The 16,965-nt window shown below is 49.6% G+C and overlaps 1 protein-coding gene across 1 annotated transcript in view; it reads left to right on the top strand.

Annotated features, from left to right (window-relative positions):
- SNX30 (sorting nexin family member 30) overlaps positions 1-16,965 on the top strand; it is a 234,057-nt gene that overhangs the window by 199,465 nt on the left and 17,627 nt on the right. Inside the window, exons 6-7 of the mRNA XM_085641260.1 lie at positions 12,816-13,015; positions 16,537-16,623. Coding sequence (XP_085497386.1) covers positions 12,816-13,015; positions 16,537-16,623 — 287 coding nt within the window. The remainder of the gene's footprint in view (positions 1-12,815; positions 13,016-16,536; positions 16,624-16,965) is intronic.

Genomic DNA, 16,965 nt, shown 5'->3' with positions numbered 1-16,965 from the left:
CCAAAGTCTGAAGACGTTCGATGCACCTTCATGTGACCACCCCTAATTTGTTTATTGTAATAAAAATAGGACACTTATTAATGAAATGTTATTTGGTTTAATAAATAATGGCCGTCTCTAAAAGGTGGCTACTACAGAATATATTCATGCTTAGATAGAAATAATTCAGATAGAATTATCCTCATAACCTCTCTTGGTTCCAGCTTTGCTGCACCTTCGTTGGATGCCCCAGGGATACAGTTATCCATTGGTAGTCGCTGCCTAGAATGTTAATTTTATGGATTTGTGTGCAATGAGTCGCCAACATATCTGAAAGAAACACGTTAGTTAGATTCCTCACCTTAGAATATCCCCAGGCGTCAGGCTGGATCCGGAAAGATTTTTGTAGCAATACCCCTTGCGCGTCGCTTGGCGTCGTCTGCGGCTCCGCGTCTGTCGTTGGTGTCGTGCGCCGGAATGACGTCGTCGGAGTACTTAGACGCCGCCCTCGCGTGCTGACGTCAGTTCTTCTTTTTTCCACGCCAGTAAGCGCCGATCCGGGAAGAGCTTACCCCTAGTCACTTTTTGACTAACTTTTTGACCTCTTTTGGTTACTCGACTCGACATCTGGTGCCGGTAGGATGCCTGGATTCAAGCATTGTGACGCCTGTCACCGACTGCTGTCGGTAACGGATCACCATCGCCGGTGCCCGTACTGCCTGGGGGCCGACCATTACGCGGAGTCGTGCCCCGACTGTCAGGCCTTGACGTCGAAGGCTAGGCGGGAGCGGTCCCGTAAGCTACTCGAGCTTCGTCACTCGGCTCCGCGTCGCTTTCGGTCCCGGTCCAGGAGGAGGTCCAAGGATCGTTCGCGGAGCCGCAGCCATCGCCATCGCTCGTCGGGATCTTCGGGGAAGTCCCGTCACTCCAAACACTCTAAGAAGTCCAAGCGGCGTCCTGCCTCCTCGCTCTTCGGACTCCCGTCGCCGGTTGCGCGACCCGGCCGAGGGTCTGGGTGGTTCCACCCCCGCGGCTCCGTCGGAGCCGCAGGAGCCGCGCTCGTCCCCATACCCTCCGGTCCCTGGGACTGACGCGACTCTGGCGGAGATCAGTGCCTTCCTCTCGGCCATGAGGAATCTGGCTCCGCCGTCGACGCCTGCCGGCGCACCTTCGGGCCCCGCAGGGTTGACTGGGCGACCTCGCGTGCCGGGTGCTCCGGCGCCGTCGAGGGCTCCGGCCCCGACGCCGCAGGTCCCCAAGGGATCCAGGCCTGGATCTCTGCCGGCGCCGGTCGACCTCACGACGCCTCCTCCGCCGGTGCCGTCACCGGTTCCGCCCCCGACGCCGTCCCCGCACGGCGTCGAGCCTCAGTTTAGCCCTATTTCGGACTCAGCGCCGGTAGTTACCGGTGCCGTTACCGGCGCCGATGGGTGACCGCTTCATCCACCGTCCGGCTGCGATTATTCCTCCTGTCTACCAGGAATCGGATGATGAGGGCGACTGGGAGGGGTCTCGGGACCCTCTGGCCGAACAGGCCCAATTGTCTCAGGACTGGGCAGAGGAATTGGGGGACGCCAGTGGTTTGGATACCTCTCCAGACTGTGGATTAATCTCTCCTCCGACTTTGGCCTCGGAGGAAGGTGCAGCCTTTTCTGTGGTGCTGCGCAAGGCGGCCGAAGCCCTAGGGCTCGAGTTGCCTGCTGTGGCTGTGAGGACTAACGTCCTCACCGAGGTCCTTCAACCGACAGCAAGCTCCACTGAGCCTCTGCTGCAGTTTAATGAGGCCCTCATTGACGTTCTCCAGGGCACTTGGTCCAAGCCCTCCACAGTCCCTCCTGTGGACAGGAACGTTGCCCGGCTCCACCGCCCTGCTCCGGGCGACCCCCACATTCCTCTCCCAACACCCCACCCCGAGAGCCTGGTTATCCAGGCCTCAACCTCCCAATCCTCCTTCCCGTCCGCTCCTCCAGATAGGGAATCCAAGAGGTTGGAGCAGTTTGGCAAGAAACTGTTCTCGTCCCTGAGTTTGGGACTGCGGTATTTAAATACCGCTTGCCTTTTGGACCGTTATTACCACTCGCTGTGGGATACGGTGGAAGACGTGCTACCCTTGTGCCCGGAGGAGGCCCGGGAGCGACTCACCCAAGCACTTGCTAATGGGCGAGATGCAGCACGGCACGCCATTAGATGTGGACTAGACACCACGGACTCGCTGGGTCGGGCGATTTCCACTACGGTGGCGCTTCGGCGCCACGCCTGGCTGAGGTCCACGTCGTTTTCAGGGGATGTCCAAAGCTCCCTCATGGACATGCCCTTCGATGGCACTCGCCTTTTTGGCGAGAAGGCGGACAGTGCGCTGGCCCGGTTCAAGGACTCCCGGGCCACAGCCAAGTCCTTGGGTCTTTCGGCCCTGCGGCCGCAAACTTCCGCCTTTCGCCCCTTTCGTGGCCAAGGAAGGGGCGCCTCCTCCCGTCCGCCCAGCCACCGGCCGCAGAACCAACCTGCACGCGGTCGCGGACGTGGTTTCCGCCGAGGCGGTTCTGGAGGACAACGTGCCGGTCAGTCCACATCCACCCCGGCAGCATCCGCCTCAAAGCCCTCCTAGTCCGAGCTTTCAGGCCCATTCAACGCCAGTGGGGGGCAGAGTTCGCCATCACCTGCTCCACTGGCGCTCCATTACTTCGGACAGGTGGGTGCTGCATATCGTCCGAAGGGGCTACTCCCTCCCCTTCGAGACAACCCCTCCAGCCATGCCACCGCAGAACCACCATATGTCGGGATCATTTGCATCTTCTCCGGGAGGTGGTTTCGGCCCTCTTGGCCAAAGAGGCCGTCGAGCACGTTCCTGGTCCAGAAGTAGGTCGTGGTTGCTATTCCCACTACTTTCTGGTTCCCAAGAAGGGCAAAGGGGGCCTACGCCCGATCTTTGATCTCAGAAGCGTGAACGCCTTCCTCCGGAAGGAACGGTTCAAGATGCTAACTTTGGCTCAGGTTCTTGCTGCCCTAGACCCTGGAGACTGGATGGTAGCGTTGGACTTGCAGGACGCTTATTTCCACATCCCCGTCCTGCCGGCCCACCGGCGTTACCTGCGGTTCACGGTGGGTCAGGAGCACTTTCAGTTCACTGTGCTCCCCTTCGGCCTCACCAGTGCCCCTCGGGTGTTCACGAAAGTGATGGCGGTGGTCGCAGCTCATCTGCGCAAATCAGGGGTCCCAGTCTTCCCCTATCTCGACGACTGGCTGTTAAAGGCGGGCTCGCCCCAGCAGGTCGTCTCCCACCTCCAGACTACGGCAGACCTCCTGCATTCGCTGGGGTTCTCCATCAATGTGCCGAAGTCGCACCTGAGTCCCTCCCAAACGCTCCTTTTTTTTATAGGGGCGGTTCTCGATTCGGCGCAGTTCCGGGTCTATCTGCCGGAACAGCGGGTCCTGGACATTTGAGCCCTGATTCCCATCTTCCGGCCTCTGTCCTGGATTTCGGTCAGGTTGGTGCTGCGGCTTCTGGGGCTGATGGCCTCCTGCATCCTGTTAGTACCTCACGCCAGATGGCGGATGCGGGCTCTGCAGTGGGACCTGAAGTTTCAGTGGGCCCAGCATCGAGGCAACCTGTCCGACCACATCTTGATCTCGGAGGACACTGCGAAACAGCTGCAGTGGTGGCTCACGAATCGCAATTGGGTCAGCGGCAGATCCCTCTCACTTCCCCAACCGGAGCACGTGGTAGTGACGGATGCGTCCCTCCTGGGATGGGGGGGCCATATGGGAGAGGCGGAGATCAGAGGACTCTGGTCTCTGGCGGAGACTCGGCTCCATGTCAATCTTTTGGAGCTGAGGGCGATCCGACTTGCACTGAAAGCCTTCCTTCCCTCTGTCTGAGGAAGTGTCGTGCAGGTGTTCACAGACAACACCACCGCCATGTGGTATTGCAACAAACAGGGCGGGGTGGGGTCGTGGACCCTTTGTCAGGAGGCTCTGCGCCTCTGGACATGGCTGGAACACCAGGGCATCACCCTAGTGGTTCAACATCTGGCGGGCTCTCTGAATGCCAGAGCGGACGAACTCAGCCGCCGGTGAATGATGGATCACGAATGGCGTCTGAACTCGGACGTGGTGCAAGGTCTCTTTCTGCAGTGGGGAGAGCCTTGGTTAGATCTATTCGCCACCGAAGAGAATGCGCAATGTCGGCAGTTCTGCGCGTTGGAGTTTCCAAGGCGGCACTCGCTCGGAGACGCTTTTCGTCGCGAGTGGAGTTGCGGTCTGTTGTACGCCTTTCCGCCTATACCACTTCTGCCCAGAGTGCTGAAGAAGATCAGGCGCGACCGGGCCCAAGTCATCTTGGTGGCTCCGGATTGGGCACGAAGGTACTGGTATCCCGAGCTACTCAGTATGTCCATCGATCCCCCGCTACGACTGCCTCTTCAGGAGGATCTTCTGTCGCAGCAGCAGGGGACGGTCCTCCACCCAAACCTGTCCAGCCTCCACCTACATGCGTGGAGATTGAGAGGCGGCAGTTGATGCCGTTTGACTTGCCTCCTGAAGTCTGTGATGTCATTCTGGCAGCCAGGCGTCCCTCCACAAAGACGGTATACGCCTGCCGGTGGAACAAATTTGTGGCATGGTGCACAGCAAAGGCTGTGGATCCCCTTTCTGACCCTCTTTCTGAGGGCTCCTCTTTCTTCTTTCTTTGGCCCAGCAGGGCTCTGCTCTGGGCACCTTGAAGGGTTATCTTGCTGCTATCTCTGCCTTCCTACAGCTTCCTGATCAGCCTTCTCTTTTCAAGTCCCCTGTTGTTTCACGCTTTCTCAAGGGCATTACTCATATGTACCCTCCGGTTCCATTCGTAATGCCTCAGTGGGACTTGAACCTTGTTCTCACTTTTCTGATGTGCGCTCCCTTTGAGCCCCTTCATAACTGTCCCCTCCGTCTTTTGACTTTGAAGACTGCTTTCTTGGTGGCCATCACCTCCGCTAGGCGGGTGGGTGAGCTCCAAGCTTTGTCATCTAAGCCTCCCTTCCTTTCAGTTCATCCGGACAAAGTTGTCCTCCGGACACGTCCTTCTTTCCTGCCTAAAGTCGTGACTCCCTTTCACATCGGGCAATCTGTCACGCTGCCCACCTTCTTTCCGCCTCCGCATCCTTCAAAAGATGAAGAGAGGCTCCACCGTCTGGACCCAAAACGTGCGCTATCCTTTTATTTGGACCGCACAAGACAGTTCCGGGTGGACGACCAACTTTTTGTTGGATACGTAGGGGCTTAGAAGGGTAACGCTGTACACAAGCGGACCATCTCTTGGTGGGTCGTATTGTGTATTAAGACCTGCTATTCTTTGGCGAAAAAGGTTCCTCCTGTTGGGCTACGGGCCCATTCTACTCGGGCCACAGCGGTCACGACTGCACTGGGACGGGGAGTCCCCTTGCAAGACATCGGTCAGGCGGCGATGTGGGGTTCGTTGCACACGTTTGCGAGACACTACTGCCTGGACAGCCAAGTCCGGAGGGATGGCCGCTTTGGCCGTTCTGTTCTTCAGGACTTTCTGGTGTGATCTTGGTTCGCAGACCCACCACCGGGGTTGGTATTGCTGGGGTATCTATTCTAAGGTGAGGAATCTAACTAACGTGTTTCTTTCAGATGAACAAGTTACTTACCTTCGGTAACGATGTATCTGTAAGAAACATTAGTTAGTTAGATTCCTCACCGACCCACCCAGACTCCCCATTCTGCGACCCGACATCTAGGGATAAGGTTCTCCCTTTCAGGGCCCTAGATTTTTTGGCACCAGTGTCGGTCTCTTGCATGGCTCAGCGTCCCTGGCGCGGAAATCTATGTACAAGAACTGACGTCAGCGCGCGAGGGCGGCGTCTAAGTACTCCGTCATTCCGGTGCACGACACCAACGACGGACGCGGAGCCGCAGACTACGCCTAGCGACACGCAAGGGGTGTTGCTACAAAAATCTTTCCGGATCCAGCCTGACGCCTGTGGATATTCTAAGGTGAGGAATCTAACTAACTGATGTTTCTTACAGATACATCGTTACCGAAGGTAAGTAACTTGTTCATTAGGTTTGCAGCCCCAGTGACTATTGCGCGTTTGCTGTCTCAAGTTAGTTAGTTTTTTTGTTACATGTCCAAAACTACTGCAGCTGTGTTTTAACCAAAAAGGCACTTCGGGAACATATATTTCTAGCTTTGGCTTCAACAGAGCCGCTGAAGTCTGGAGTCCTTAGAACTACCTCCTCCTACCTTTGTGGCCGGGCCTTTCTTGTGATTAATGGTTTACATGCTGTACCAAGCTGTTACCATCCGGCTCTACAAGAAAACCGAGCTTTATCCAGAGAAGGCAGCACTTGCTTTATGCCCAGAAGGGGTCTCTGTGAAGGCCAAGGCAAACATGTTGCAGTGCTCTTTAGAATGTCTTCTGTGTGCCCCTGTCTCTCAAACCAACTTGTAGAAGCCATTCTGGGAAGCAACAAGGATTGAGTGTGGTGATTTTTTCCATTCCGTCTTCTCTTATTCCTTGTGCCGGAAAGTCCTTCAGTTGTCGGAAGGTGAACATCCCACTGCTTTGCACATATGGAGTGGTGTTACTAAGTGGGGTGGTAGCATTTGTCCCTTAGTGGATGGGTTCACTGCAGGTGGAAGCTAGAGCTCCATAATTCAGGTTCCGGCTGGGATTGGCCGGTACTACCACGCTTGTGAGACTGTATGCAGATAATTGCTTCTTGTGGAGAAGGCACACATATGCATTGGGCATGCACCATGCCAGTACACTCCCACCTCTTCAACCTAACTGTGTTTTAGTTCAGGCAGAGTTAAAGCAGTTAGTTTCAGTTTTGGTGGTATATTTGGAGAGGTCTCTCAGTGTGAAAATACAGGACTCCATCCACCCTCTAAGTGGGGGAAGACCACAGATGACCCGCTCTTTAGGGATAAAGCACATTGCCACATTGGTAGTGGCATTGACAGTGGCGTTTTGGGCCCATTGCGCCTATGGAACCGTAAGCCCGGTGGGAACACAATGCACCAAACCCTTTTAGGTCTCGCTGAGCCCAGCGCATGCGCTGGCTCGGAGAGACATTTTGTATGTGAGTTTTCAAAGCGCTGCTGGCTGGCCTAGCGATTGCGTTCACGCGACCTAGCCTTCAGCAGCACTTTGAAAACTTGTGCGTCATCGCGATCTCAATCACTTTCGCTTTCAGAGCGATCGCGATGACGCACGTGCGCACACAACTCCCGCTTCTCCCCCTCCCCCACCACATATCGTGTCTCCGGCCGCTCGCGCGCGGCCAACGCTTGTTAAAGGTTACTGTAAAAGTTTTGTTTTAAATTTCACAGCACACAATATTCTGCATTGCCTTCCAAAGAGAGAGATCTGTCTTCAGTGTAGTCCTGATTGGTGTAGTGATATCACATTCTGCATTCTATTTTTTTTCGAGCAACGTGACTCGGACTGACACATCTCTTGATGTGCATGGCAGCAAACAGTGACATTACTTCAAGAAAGTTGCATCAAACTGTGACGTCACTCCATGTGCATGACATCAAAAAGTCACATCACTGCAGTAAATTATCAACAGACTATCATACCACTTCCTCTGCGTGACATCAAACTGTGACATGACCCATGTTTATCAGGTCAGACTGTAACCGCTGCTGGAAATCAGCATCAGAGTGCGAACAGGTTGTGAAGCATTTTTGGCACTTGACGTCGTACTGTAACATTGTTGCTCTGAAAACCTGTTATGCAACTCTGAACAAATCAAACATCAGACCGAATCACTGGAACAAAGCTCCAGGAATCTGACAACACACTTTGACGTCACTCTAGGGTCCTGATGTCATCCTATGGTAACACGAGGATCTCGTGGCATGTCGTGAATTACATGATTCTGACGTTAAACTAACAAACCTTCAGGAGCCAGACCGCACACTGAAATGTCCCTCCAAGAATAAGACGTGAAACTATGATGTCATTACATAACCTGACGTCAGCCTTTAACATTACTCCAGGAACCTATGTCAGACTAACTTCGCTCTAAAAGCTTGCATCACTCAAAGAACCGGCTGTCAGAGTGTGACATCACTGGAGGAACCCACTGTTCGACTGTGACATCACTGCAAGACATACCAACAGACCACGACATCACTCAAGAAACCTATCAGCCTGTCGTCTTCCACGAAAGCCATTTACGTTGCTATGTTAATACATTAGGAAAATACTTAACACTTCAGTGTTGAAACACAAAAACGACCTCGCCAGTGATGTAAAAAGCAAAGCAAATAATGCATAGCTTAAAAAGTAAATACAACAAGTCCGTACAGGTACGGACATCTATCATGGGCAATAAAGCGCGGGAAACGTGTGGACACCAGAGGCGGGCCATCACATCTCGGTGTTCCGTTTTCCCGTTTTTTTGCCACGGTGCAGATGCTACACTCAGTGCGCGTAGTTGTTTGCATCTAAACGTATGGTTACTATATGTTAGTGTTAAACTTATATCAATGAAGGAGTCTAGGACAGGCGTTGGAGCAGTGAAGTACCCTGTTCGGCGTAAACAAAACGTTTGCTGCCCTGGGAGACCGTCTGAAGGAAAGCAACTGTAGGGATGGTAAGGGCGACCTGCTTCGTCACAGCGATGCCCCTGTGACGTAGAATGAAGAATCTTCTCTCTGCCTCACTCACACGCTCTCCTATTTTCAAAGATTGGACTCTTCCCGCAGCTGCTTATCATGGTGGTAGCGTCGGATGATGTAGTATATACAAGTGCACTGCCCCCAGTTTGGGATGCACTCACGTGCACCCGATGCAGTTTCTTTCTGGTGGCTTCTCTAGCCTAGTGCTTGGAAGTACACGCATGAGTGAGGGCATTTATGCGATGTCTTAGTTCGAAAGTCTGTGCGTGCGTCAGTGAATGCCTGAGTGAATGAATGTGCTTGTGTGTAAAAGTAAGCTCATACAGGATTGAGTCAGTGGGTGTGAGTTGGTAAATGAGTATGATGGAGAGTGGGCATGCATACATGAGTGAGTGATGATCGAATTCATTATGCACGAGGGATTAGTGCAAGAGTGAGAACGGTGAGTGAGTTGGTGCACCATGCTAAACAGTCAGCAACCTACAGCTCCCCAGGACCAGCAAGTGAAGGGATCTACTGTAGGGCGGCCTCTAGTGAGGTGGACTTGCCCATCCTGGTGTTTTTATTGTTTCCTGTTTTATTTCATTCCAGCATCTGCTCGATATGCACAACAATATAGTAGCTTTCTGTTTTTTATCTTTTTTTACTCCACGCACCTCCACATTTGGTCCTGAAAAGGGCAGCGCACTCAAGTTTCCTCGGTCCCTACTAGTTCGTGCAGTCCAAGTTTAGGTTGTGTATTCCGAGACCCGCAGTTTTTTTTTAATCGCGTTACAACCCAGGGCTGCAAATCCCACAATGCACAGAGAACAGCTGGACTGGACCTGAGGAAACAGGCGAGCTCTGCAGCTTTGCGTCGGCAGCGTCACTGTGCTGGAGATGTGCATCATATCACATGATTCTGACGTCAAACTAACAAACCTTCAGAAGCCAGACCGCACACTGCCAGACCGCACACTGAAATGTCTCTCCAAGAATAAGACGTGAAACTATGATGTCATTACATAACCTGACGTCAGCCTTTAACATTACTCCAGGAACCTATATCAGACTAACTCCGCTCTAAAAGCTTGCATCACTCCTAGTCATTAGCCCAGGGTAGCTACTACTCACAAAGTGCAGAGATGCATGTTAAATCCTTAAACTACGACATCCCTTGCAGCCCAACTTGATGTAGGTGAAGTCACCTTTTTAGGTCTCACCAGACCCGGCGCATGCGCTGGTCTGGCGAGACTTATTGAGAGGGCTCCAAAAAGTGCTACCAGGCCAGCCTAGAGCTACAGTGCATGTGCGCGGGCACGCGCGCCACGCTTTACTGCGATTACTTTCACTTTAGCGGCCGCACAGCCGCTTTGATGTTTGATCGCGATCACTTCTTACTTTCGCGGCCACAGGCCGCTTGGCATAGCCAATAGGTCTCGCTTTTGGAACCTTATAAGTATTTAGTTATGCAACTGTTGCATGGCTAAACACTTATAAGGTCCCAAAGGCGAGACCTATTGGCTATGCCAATGCTTGTTTCATTTGGGCTGTGTTTTACCTTTAAAATAGCTCTGTGTTGTTATCTGGAGAGTATGAAGGACACTACCCTCCACTGTCCTAAAATTGCGTCAATATCCTACACACCTTGCATCGACAACTCCTACCTTCTTCTTTTACTAGGGTATGCAGTGTCGGCTGAGAAATCTTTTACGGCAGTAGGAGTGTTGTTGGGGATATGAGAAATTAAAGCCACGTAGTCCACAGTGCACATCACTCAGAGGAGCTCTTCCCTGAAAAAGAGCAAAGACTTTGTGGGAAGAGTGGCACAGAAAACAGCATTTGCAAAGCAATCGGTCTCGCATTTGCATGAGTTTAAGCTATTGGCATTGTAAATGATAATGCCTTTTATTTATGTTTTTAAAACAAAAATAAAAGGCATTGTTATTTGCAATGTGAATAGCTCAAAGTCGCGTAAATGCGAGACATATTGCATTGCAAATGTTTGTATTCCTTTGCTCCCCGTCTGTTGAGCCGGCAATTGCAGCCGCTTGTTGGCTGTAGTGAAAGGCGCACTTCGGCTGCTTTGTAGTGCAAAGAAGTGTACGTTTCTTCGGTTTACACCAGGCTCCCCGCGGAGCGTCTGCCTCTTGCTCTGGTGTTGTTTTTGTGCTCAGACTGCTTCCCGCCCCTTCTCACCTCTCTGAGATCCAGTGCCACCTTTGACCCTCTACCTGCCGCCCACCCCGCCTCTTCTCCCGGTTCACACCTTGGTGCTTTCACACTTAATGTCACCTCCAGCTCGCATTTTCAGAGAGGGGCGAGAGAGAGAAAAGTAAGAGAGAGAACCATGGGGAAAGGAGACCGAGAAGTAGGGAGAGATGAAGGAAGAAGAGAGTAAGTGGGAGGGAGGGAATGGGGGGCAGAGAGGAAGAAAGCGAGGGGGGGAGGAAAAGCACCGAGGCGATAGGACTCCAAAGGGAACAAAGACACTGCGATCGAGGAGACAGGGCAGGGAGGATGGATGTAGAGGAGACGGGAGAGATGGACACAGTGCCAGGCGCTGGGGAGTGCAGCAAAAAGCAATGGAGAGAGTGCCAGGAATAGAGAGAGAGAGATATGTGGGTTAGTGGCCAGCTTCCGAACTATGGACCCTGCGGGCTGCGCCCAGTGTTGACACGTGGAAAAACAATTGTCTAATTACGGTTAAAACCTTTATTTCCCTGTACCATAGGCTATATTCATATCTATTCCTTAATCAAACTCCCCGCTCCAGCAGCAGGAATCGGATGTGACGTCCCCCTTGGCACCGGCAGCCCGAAGGCAATTTGTAAAGTTGTGTTTGGTGATCCGCATCAGAAAACAAAAGCGCAGTCTCCATTTTATTTATTAAGCGCGGTGTGCATGCTACTATGAAGGTGCACTGTCCAAAATATAAACTACGAACAAATTAAAAGCGCGGCCCCCATTTGTGATGTGCTAGTTACATAAATAAAATGGAATGAAGATAAAACACACAGGGCCATCTTTAGAGACCAAGTTCCAATTCATCCATTTAAGCAGCAGTTACCTTGCCGACCGCTGTTCTTCCTGCAAGACAGCGTTTGTGACTCGGTGACACCGCTGCTCCTGCTGAGTAGTGGGGGCGGTGAGAGGTGGTGTCAGGCAGTTCGCCGTCGTTACACGCAGTTCTAAACCACATACCACATTAGGGATTAACAGTGAGGGTTGCTGCGTGACTGCCTGACGGGGAGAGGGAGGGAAAGTGAAAGCGTGCCATGCGCGCATTGTGCTGAAACGCTGCGAGCCGTACACGTGCACATCTCCTGTACGGGAAGGCATGGCAAACAGGAGACAGGGAGGGAACAAACTTGCCTCCCTTCCTATCAAAAGCACGCATTTTTGACGTGCACCAATGAGAAGCATGGGTGGAGCTTCAACCCCGCTTCCAAAGCAAAACCGATGACAATAGTCTCGCAAGCGTGCAGCGCATGCTCTGCGTCGCTAGGCGAGACCTAAAAATGATAGCTGTAGGATAGGATTAGGGGCTGGGGTAATAAGCTGAGGTGTTAACTCAAGTAATGTGCTTTTACGCAGCAATTTCATTGCAGAACAGTCACCGGCATAGAGCGCTCCCGGGTGGCTGTTCTCTGTTGAAAATTCCTGAAATATGTGTAGGCAAAGACTTTTGCTGCCATGATTTCTTATGAGACGGACCTTGTGGTCTCTTGCAGTAAAATGACATTGCATTTAGTGGTCGAGTTCCACATAGATTTGCAGCATTTCTTACCATCTTTCAGCTACGATGATGTAACTACTTCTATTTTAAGATTTGTGTTTTTGCTTAAATTCAACCCATTCTGTTTTTTTGTTATTGGCACCAAAGCATATATTTTCTGACTACCGCATACTGATTACTTGTGTAGGAAGCACTGCATGAGGGTGGGAAAGATTGTGTCGGTTTATCTACTACTAAAGTTCCAGTTTCTGACTGCTTTCATTTGAAACCTTCTTCATTTAATATTTTGGGTTGTTATTGTCCTGGTTACGCAGTTTGTCTTCAGTGTGTCAGTTGGGTAGCTAATGCCTCAAGTTTAAAAAAATATTCTTTTGACAAGCCCAGGCTTGGTTCAGCACATTGCTGCTGGTAGCTGGAGCCAGATCACATACTTTTGCGATAAGTGTGCAACAATACAGGTGATAACTCGGATTCCTTTCCTCTCAGAGTACCTGGTGGAACTGCGAGAGTATGGACCCGTGTACTCCACCTGGAGTGGCCTGGAGGATGAACTCGCGGAGCCGCTGGAAGGCGTGTCGGCGTGCATTGGGAACTGCAGCGCTGCGCTGGAGGAACTGACGGAGGACATGATTGAGGACTGCATGCCGGTACTCAGAGAGTACATCCTCTACTCTGAATCCATGAAGGTATGGCCAAGCTTTCCATGGGGGTTTAGCTTCTCCTCGAACAGCCCACTGAAAAGGACAATGTATGGCCATCTTTCTGCTTGTGTTTCCAAGGTATAACATTTGTTGAAAGCATAACTGAGGACTAGCATTCGTATGTGCACCTAGCTCATTGCAACTCATGTTGTTTCCATTGTACCTTTGATTTGATGCACCTGGGTGCACACAAGCACGCACACATGCTTGCACCCTTAGTCTGATACACACGTATACAGGTGTTGGGAATGCAATAGTTTGCTATCAGTAACAGAGGCACACCTGTTACAGTTTTAACAAATTTAAGTACACGTATGAACACAGGACAATTTTCAGAAGAGGTTTATTCAAGTTTATTCAGTATGTAAAGACACTTTGTGGATATACGCAGTTCATCATTTTATGACCCATAAAACTGTTTGATGACACTATATAGAAAGCCGCTACATAGAAAAGGGTACCTTGAACTACCATATTAGGTATGCATATCCTATAATCCAGATATAACCTATACAGGTTATTTACACAAACCCTAAACCCAGACTTTACTCCACCTCTAAGATGGACTCTAACACTCCACTTCACCCCTATTCTTATGCCTCCCCATACCCCCACCATTAATTTTAAACTTGGACCTTGTAAATTAAGCTTTCACTAACCCAAAATATACTTGACACCTGAAAGTACCCCTAAACTGTACTCTAATACGAAGTCTAACCGTGAAACTAATACTACCCTTTACACCAACACTTGCTCTTGAACTCAAATTATTTGAAAGGTCATTTTCACTAGTGGTATTTTTAATAGCTCCAAGTATAGATATAGTGCCTTGTTTGTAACTGTGGGTCGTAGCAGTGAGGGAGCAGCACTGAGACATCACTCAAAGCATTGAATTGTTTTTGCAAAAATTCGTATGGAAATAATTTAATCAAGAATATTTGTGTGCAGGAATTTTCCACCCCCACAAAACTATTGCACAATTTTTTGTTTTTTTATATATCGTTTTATTAGTTTGAAAGAAACAGTACAGGTCACACTTGGTTTGGTAATCATAACATGATTATACACAGAATTCAAGGACAGGTCCCTATGGGGGCTTTCGTTAAGGTTCCAACAATCCTATATGTCCATTCCCTCGCTTCTCTTGTAGCTCCATCTCAGTGGTGGGGGAGGTACATAATTCTCCACGGTAGGGGTTCATGTGCCCCACTTTTTATCCCAATTCTTGTGACACCCTCTGTGTTTGAATACTTCTTTTTCGGCGATCATACATTTATCCATTTCCTTAGCCCACCTTCTCGGGGTCGGCCCCTCGACAGCTCCCTAATGCATATACAAACAAACAACACCAACGATGGACAAGGTTAAGAGCTTCAATTCCTAAGTCTAAGAAGATTTTTTTAATTTGGTGCAGCAACTTCCAACATCTGTCGTTGTTAGATGTTCAATAGTCCAAGAAATTTCACAAAAAGGAAGGTGCACTCAGAGTTAAGTCCCAATAAACAAGTATATTCCAAAGCAATATTTTTATTTTATTTTAGAAACCGCAAACAGCCAACGTGTTTTGTTCCCTTTACCACAGGAACTTCTTCAGGGCTTTAGTCAATAGATGTATGTAAATCCTTCAGTAAGACATAAATGAAGCAGAGTACTCAATATTCAGATTGGCGCATAGAATATAAAATGGGGTCTTCAATATTGAAGGTGTGGTTAAGGCTCCTCGGGGGAAATAAATATTGAAAGGAAGGATTTAATCCCTCGGAAAGGCAACAGCACTTGTAAATGTTTGAAGATGAAAAGAATCCCGACGTGACGGGCGCCATGATAACCGACAGCTCCCTAATGCATTGCTATACTGCGCTTAACCAGTGTATATCCCAGGTTGGTCCATTGCTGTTCTATTGCAGTAAGGTCTGTTGCATCCCATATTTTGAGAAGCCCCAGTTTTGGTGTTAAGTGTAGATGTTTGCCTATAGCTGTACACAAGTATTGTGTAGCTCTCCCCCATAGTGGCGTTATGTAAGGGCAATCCCACAGGATATGATAGAAGGTAGCCTTCTCTGCACATTGACTTGGCAAAGTGAATCCTCCCTGTGCCTGATCTTTCTGAGTGTTGCCCCTGTGAGATAGGTTCTATGTAATATCTTTAGTTGGATAAGACGAAGTTTAAGAGGGATAGCTGCTTCACGTGGGGATATTAATGCAGTTTGCCAAAGTATTGCACTATTCTAGAGGAAATGGGAAATTGAACACTGCAAAAGATCACACTTGGGCACTTCATTGCAGAGGAATTGAAGGTACGAGGGATGGAGAAGGTGCCCTTTTACCTTTCTAATGAAGGCCAGGTGGGTTGTTTCCATGGTGCATCGCGACACGCCCATATCAGCCCATTTAGAGTTTCTCTATAAATATTGAGTATGTTTTGATTGGTGGATCTGCGGGGAGCATCTAGATTGTATTTATTGCAAAGTATGTCAAGCTTTTTCTTTTGCGTTTGTTGGGAAGGAAGAGTGACTTGGAAGTGTGTCAGGTGTCTGTGGAGCCAGACTCCTGTCCTCACGATTGGAACTACTTCAATCCCGTTGTTTAATTCCAGCTACCATTTTGTCTGAAACATTCGGGGTGGCAAGTGGAGCAGAGCAATGCTACGGTAATCTGTCAGACCAAGATCAGAAGGCAATTGCGCAGTAGAGTCAAGCTTTGTGGTTTAGCATTAAGCAAGTTGTCAATTTTCCATTTGGGATGGACGAGTTGAAATCTGACTTGATGATGCAAAGGGGATGTCGTTTATAGCCACCTCTTTTCTCAGGTGACCAGCAACACCAACGCTACTGTTAGAACCTGTTGCAGCCGATGGAGTCTTGATTTCATAAGTGCCATCATCGCCGCGTGATTTTGGAAGATGGTATTTGATTTGCAGGAAAAACGGCCTTGTCCTAAAATTCTGCTGAATCCGAATCACCCATCACTGTTCTCACCGATATTCCATAAGTATCGATCCACTCTTCTTTTGTCTCGCTCAAGAAAGTTTACTGCGGCAGGCAAACTAATCATTTTTGAAAATGTGTAATGCCATGTAATCGCAGTACCACCTCCCAACCTTTCCCTTGACTGCACTGCACGTAGGAGTCCTTGGCAAAATATCACAGCACCCACTGATTACTTAAAAAAAAAAAAAAAATTAAACACAATGTCATAAAAGCCTTTTTCGGTCACAAACAAATATTTACCAAAGTAATTTTTCCCATTGAGAAATCATTTGTAATGCTCACTTGCTCAGACTGCCCAAAGAAACAAATCTTAGATCTGATTGCAATATTGCAATTTTCTCAGGAGTCCTTCGTAGTGTTGAAGACACAAGGTTTCTTTGTTGTCCGAGTGCAAGGATTCTGGATCTGGCGCTGCCAGGAACACGATTTGTGTTGCATGCCAGGCACAAGGTTTGTGTTGCATTCCGGGCACATGGTTTCCAATGTTCACGCTGTTTCTCTTGCATTGTTTCCTAGAATGTTTTGAAGAAACGAGATCAAGTCCAAGCGGAGTACGAAGCAAAGTTGCAAGCTGCAGCTCTGAAACAGGAAGAACGTGCTGGGGTTAGTATCGACCTAACACTCGAAGATGCTGGTTAATTTTATGGAGAAACTGGACTTTGTCTGTATAAGGAGCATGCATGTCTAATTCAACGTTTTGCTGAATCCGATGGTACGCAAGGTTAATTCTGCTAAGATAGCTTCCTTCTGCTGAGATAGCTTTCTTCTGCTGAGATAGCTTCCTTCTGCTGAGATAGCTTTCTTCTGGCAGATACGTTCCTTTTTTGACAGAATAGAGACCTTTTCGTAGAAGACAAATTTGCTAATTTATTTGTATTTTTTATTAGCCTTCTGTTCTGCTCTTCTCTGTTGTGAACCCTCTTGCACATGGTGAGAGTAAGAATC

Source organism: Triturus cristatus, chromosome 2_2 (genome assembly GCF_964204655.1).
Source record: "Triturus cristatus chromosome 2_2, aTriCri1.1, whole genome shotgun sequence".
Classification (NCBI taxonomy): domain Eukaryota; kingdom Metazoa; phylum Chordata; class Amphibia; order Caudata; family Salamandridae; genus Triturus; species Triturus cristatus.
Note: the sequence above shows the minus strand (reverse complement) of the source record. Positions and strands in the feature narration are given on the sequence as shown.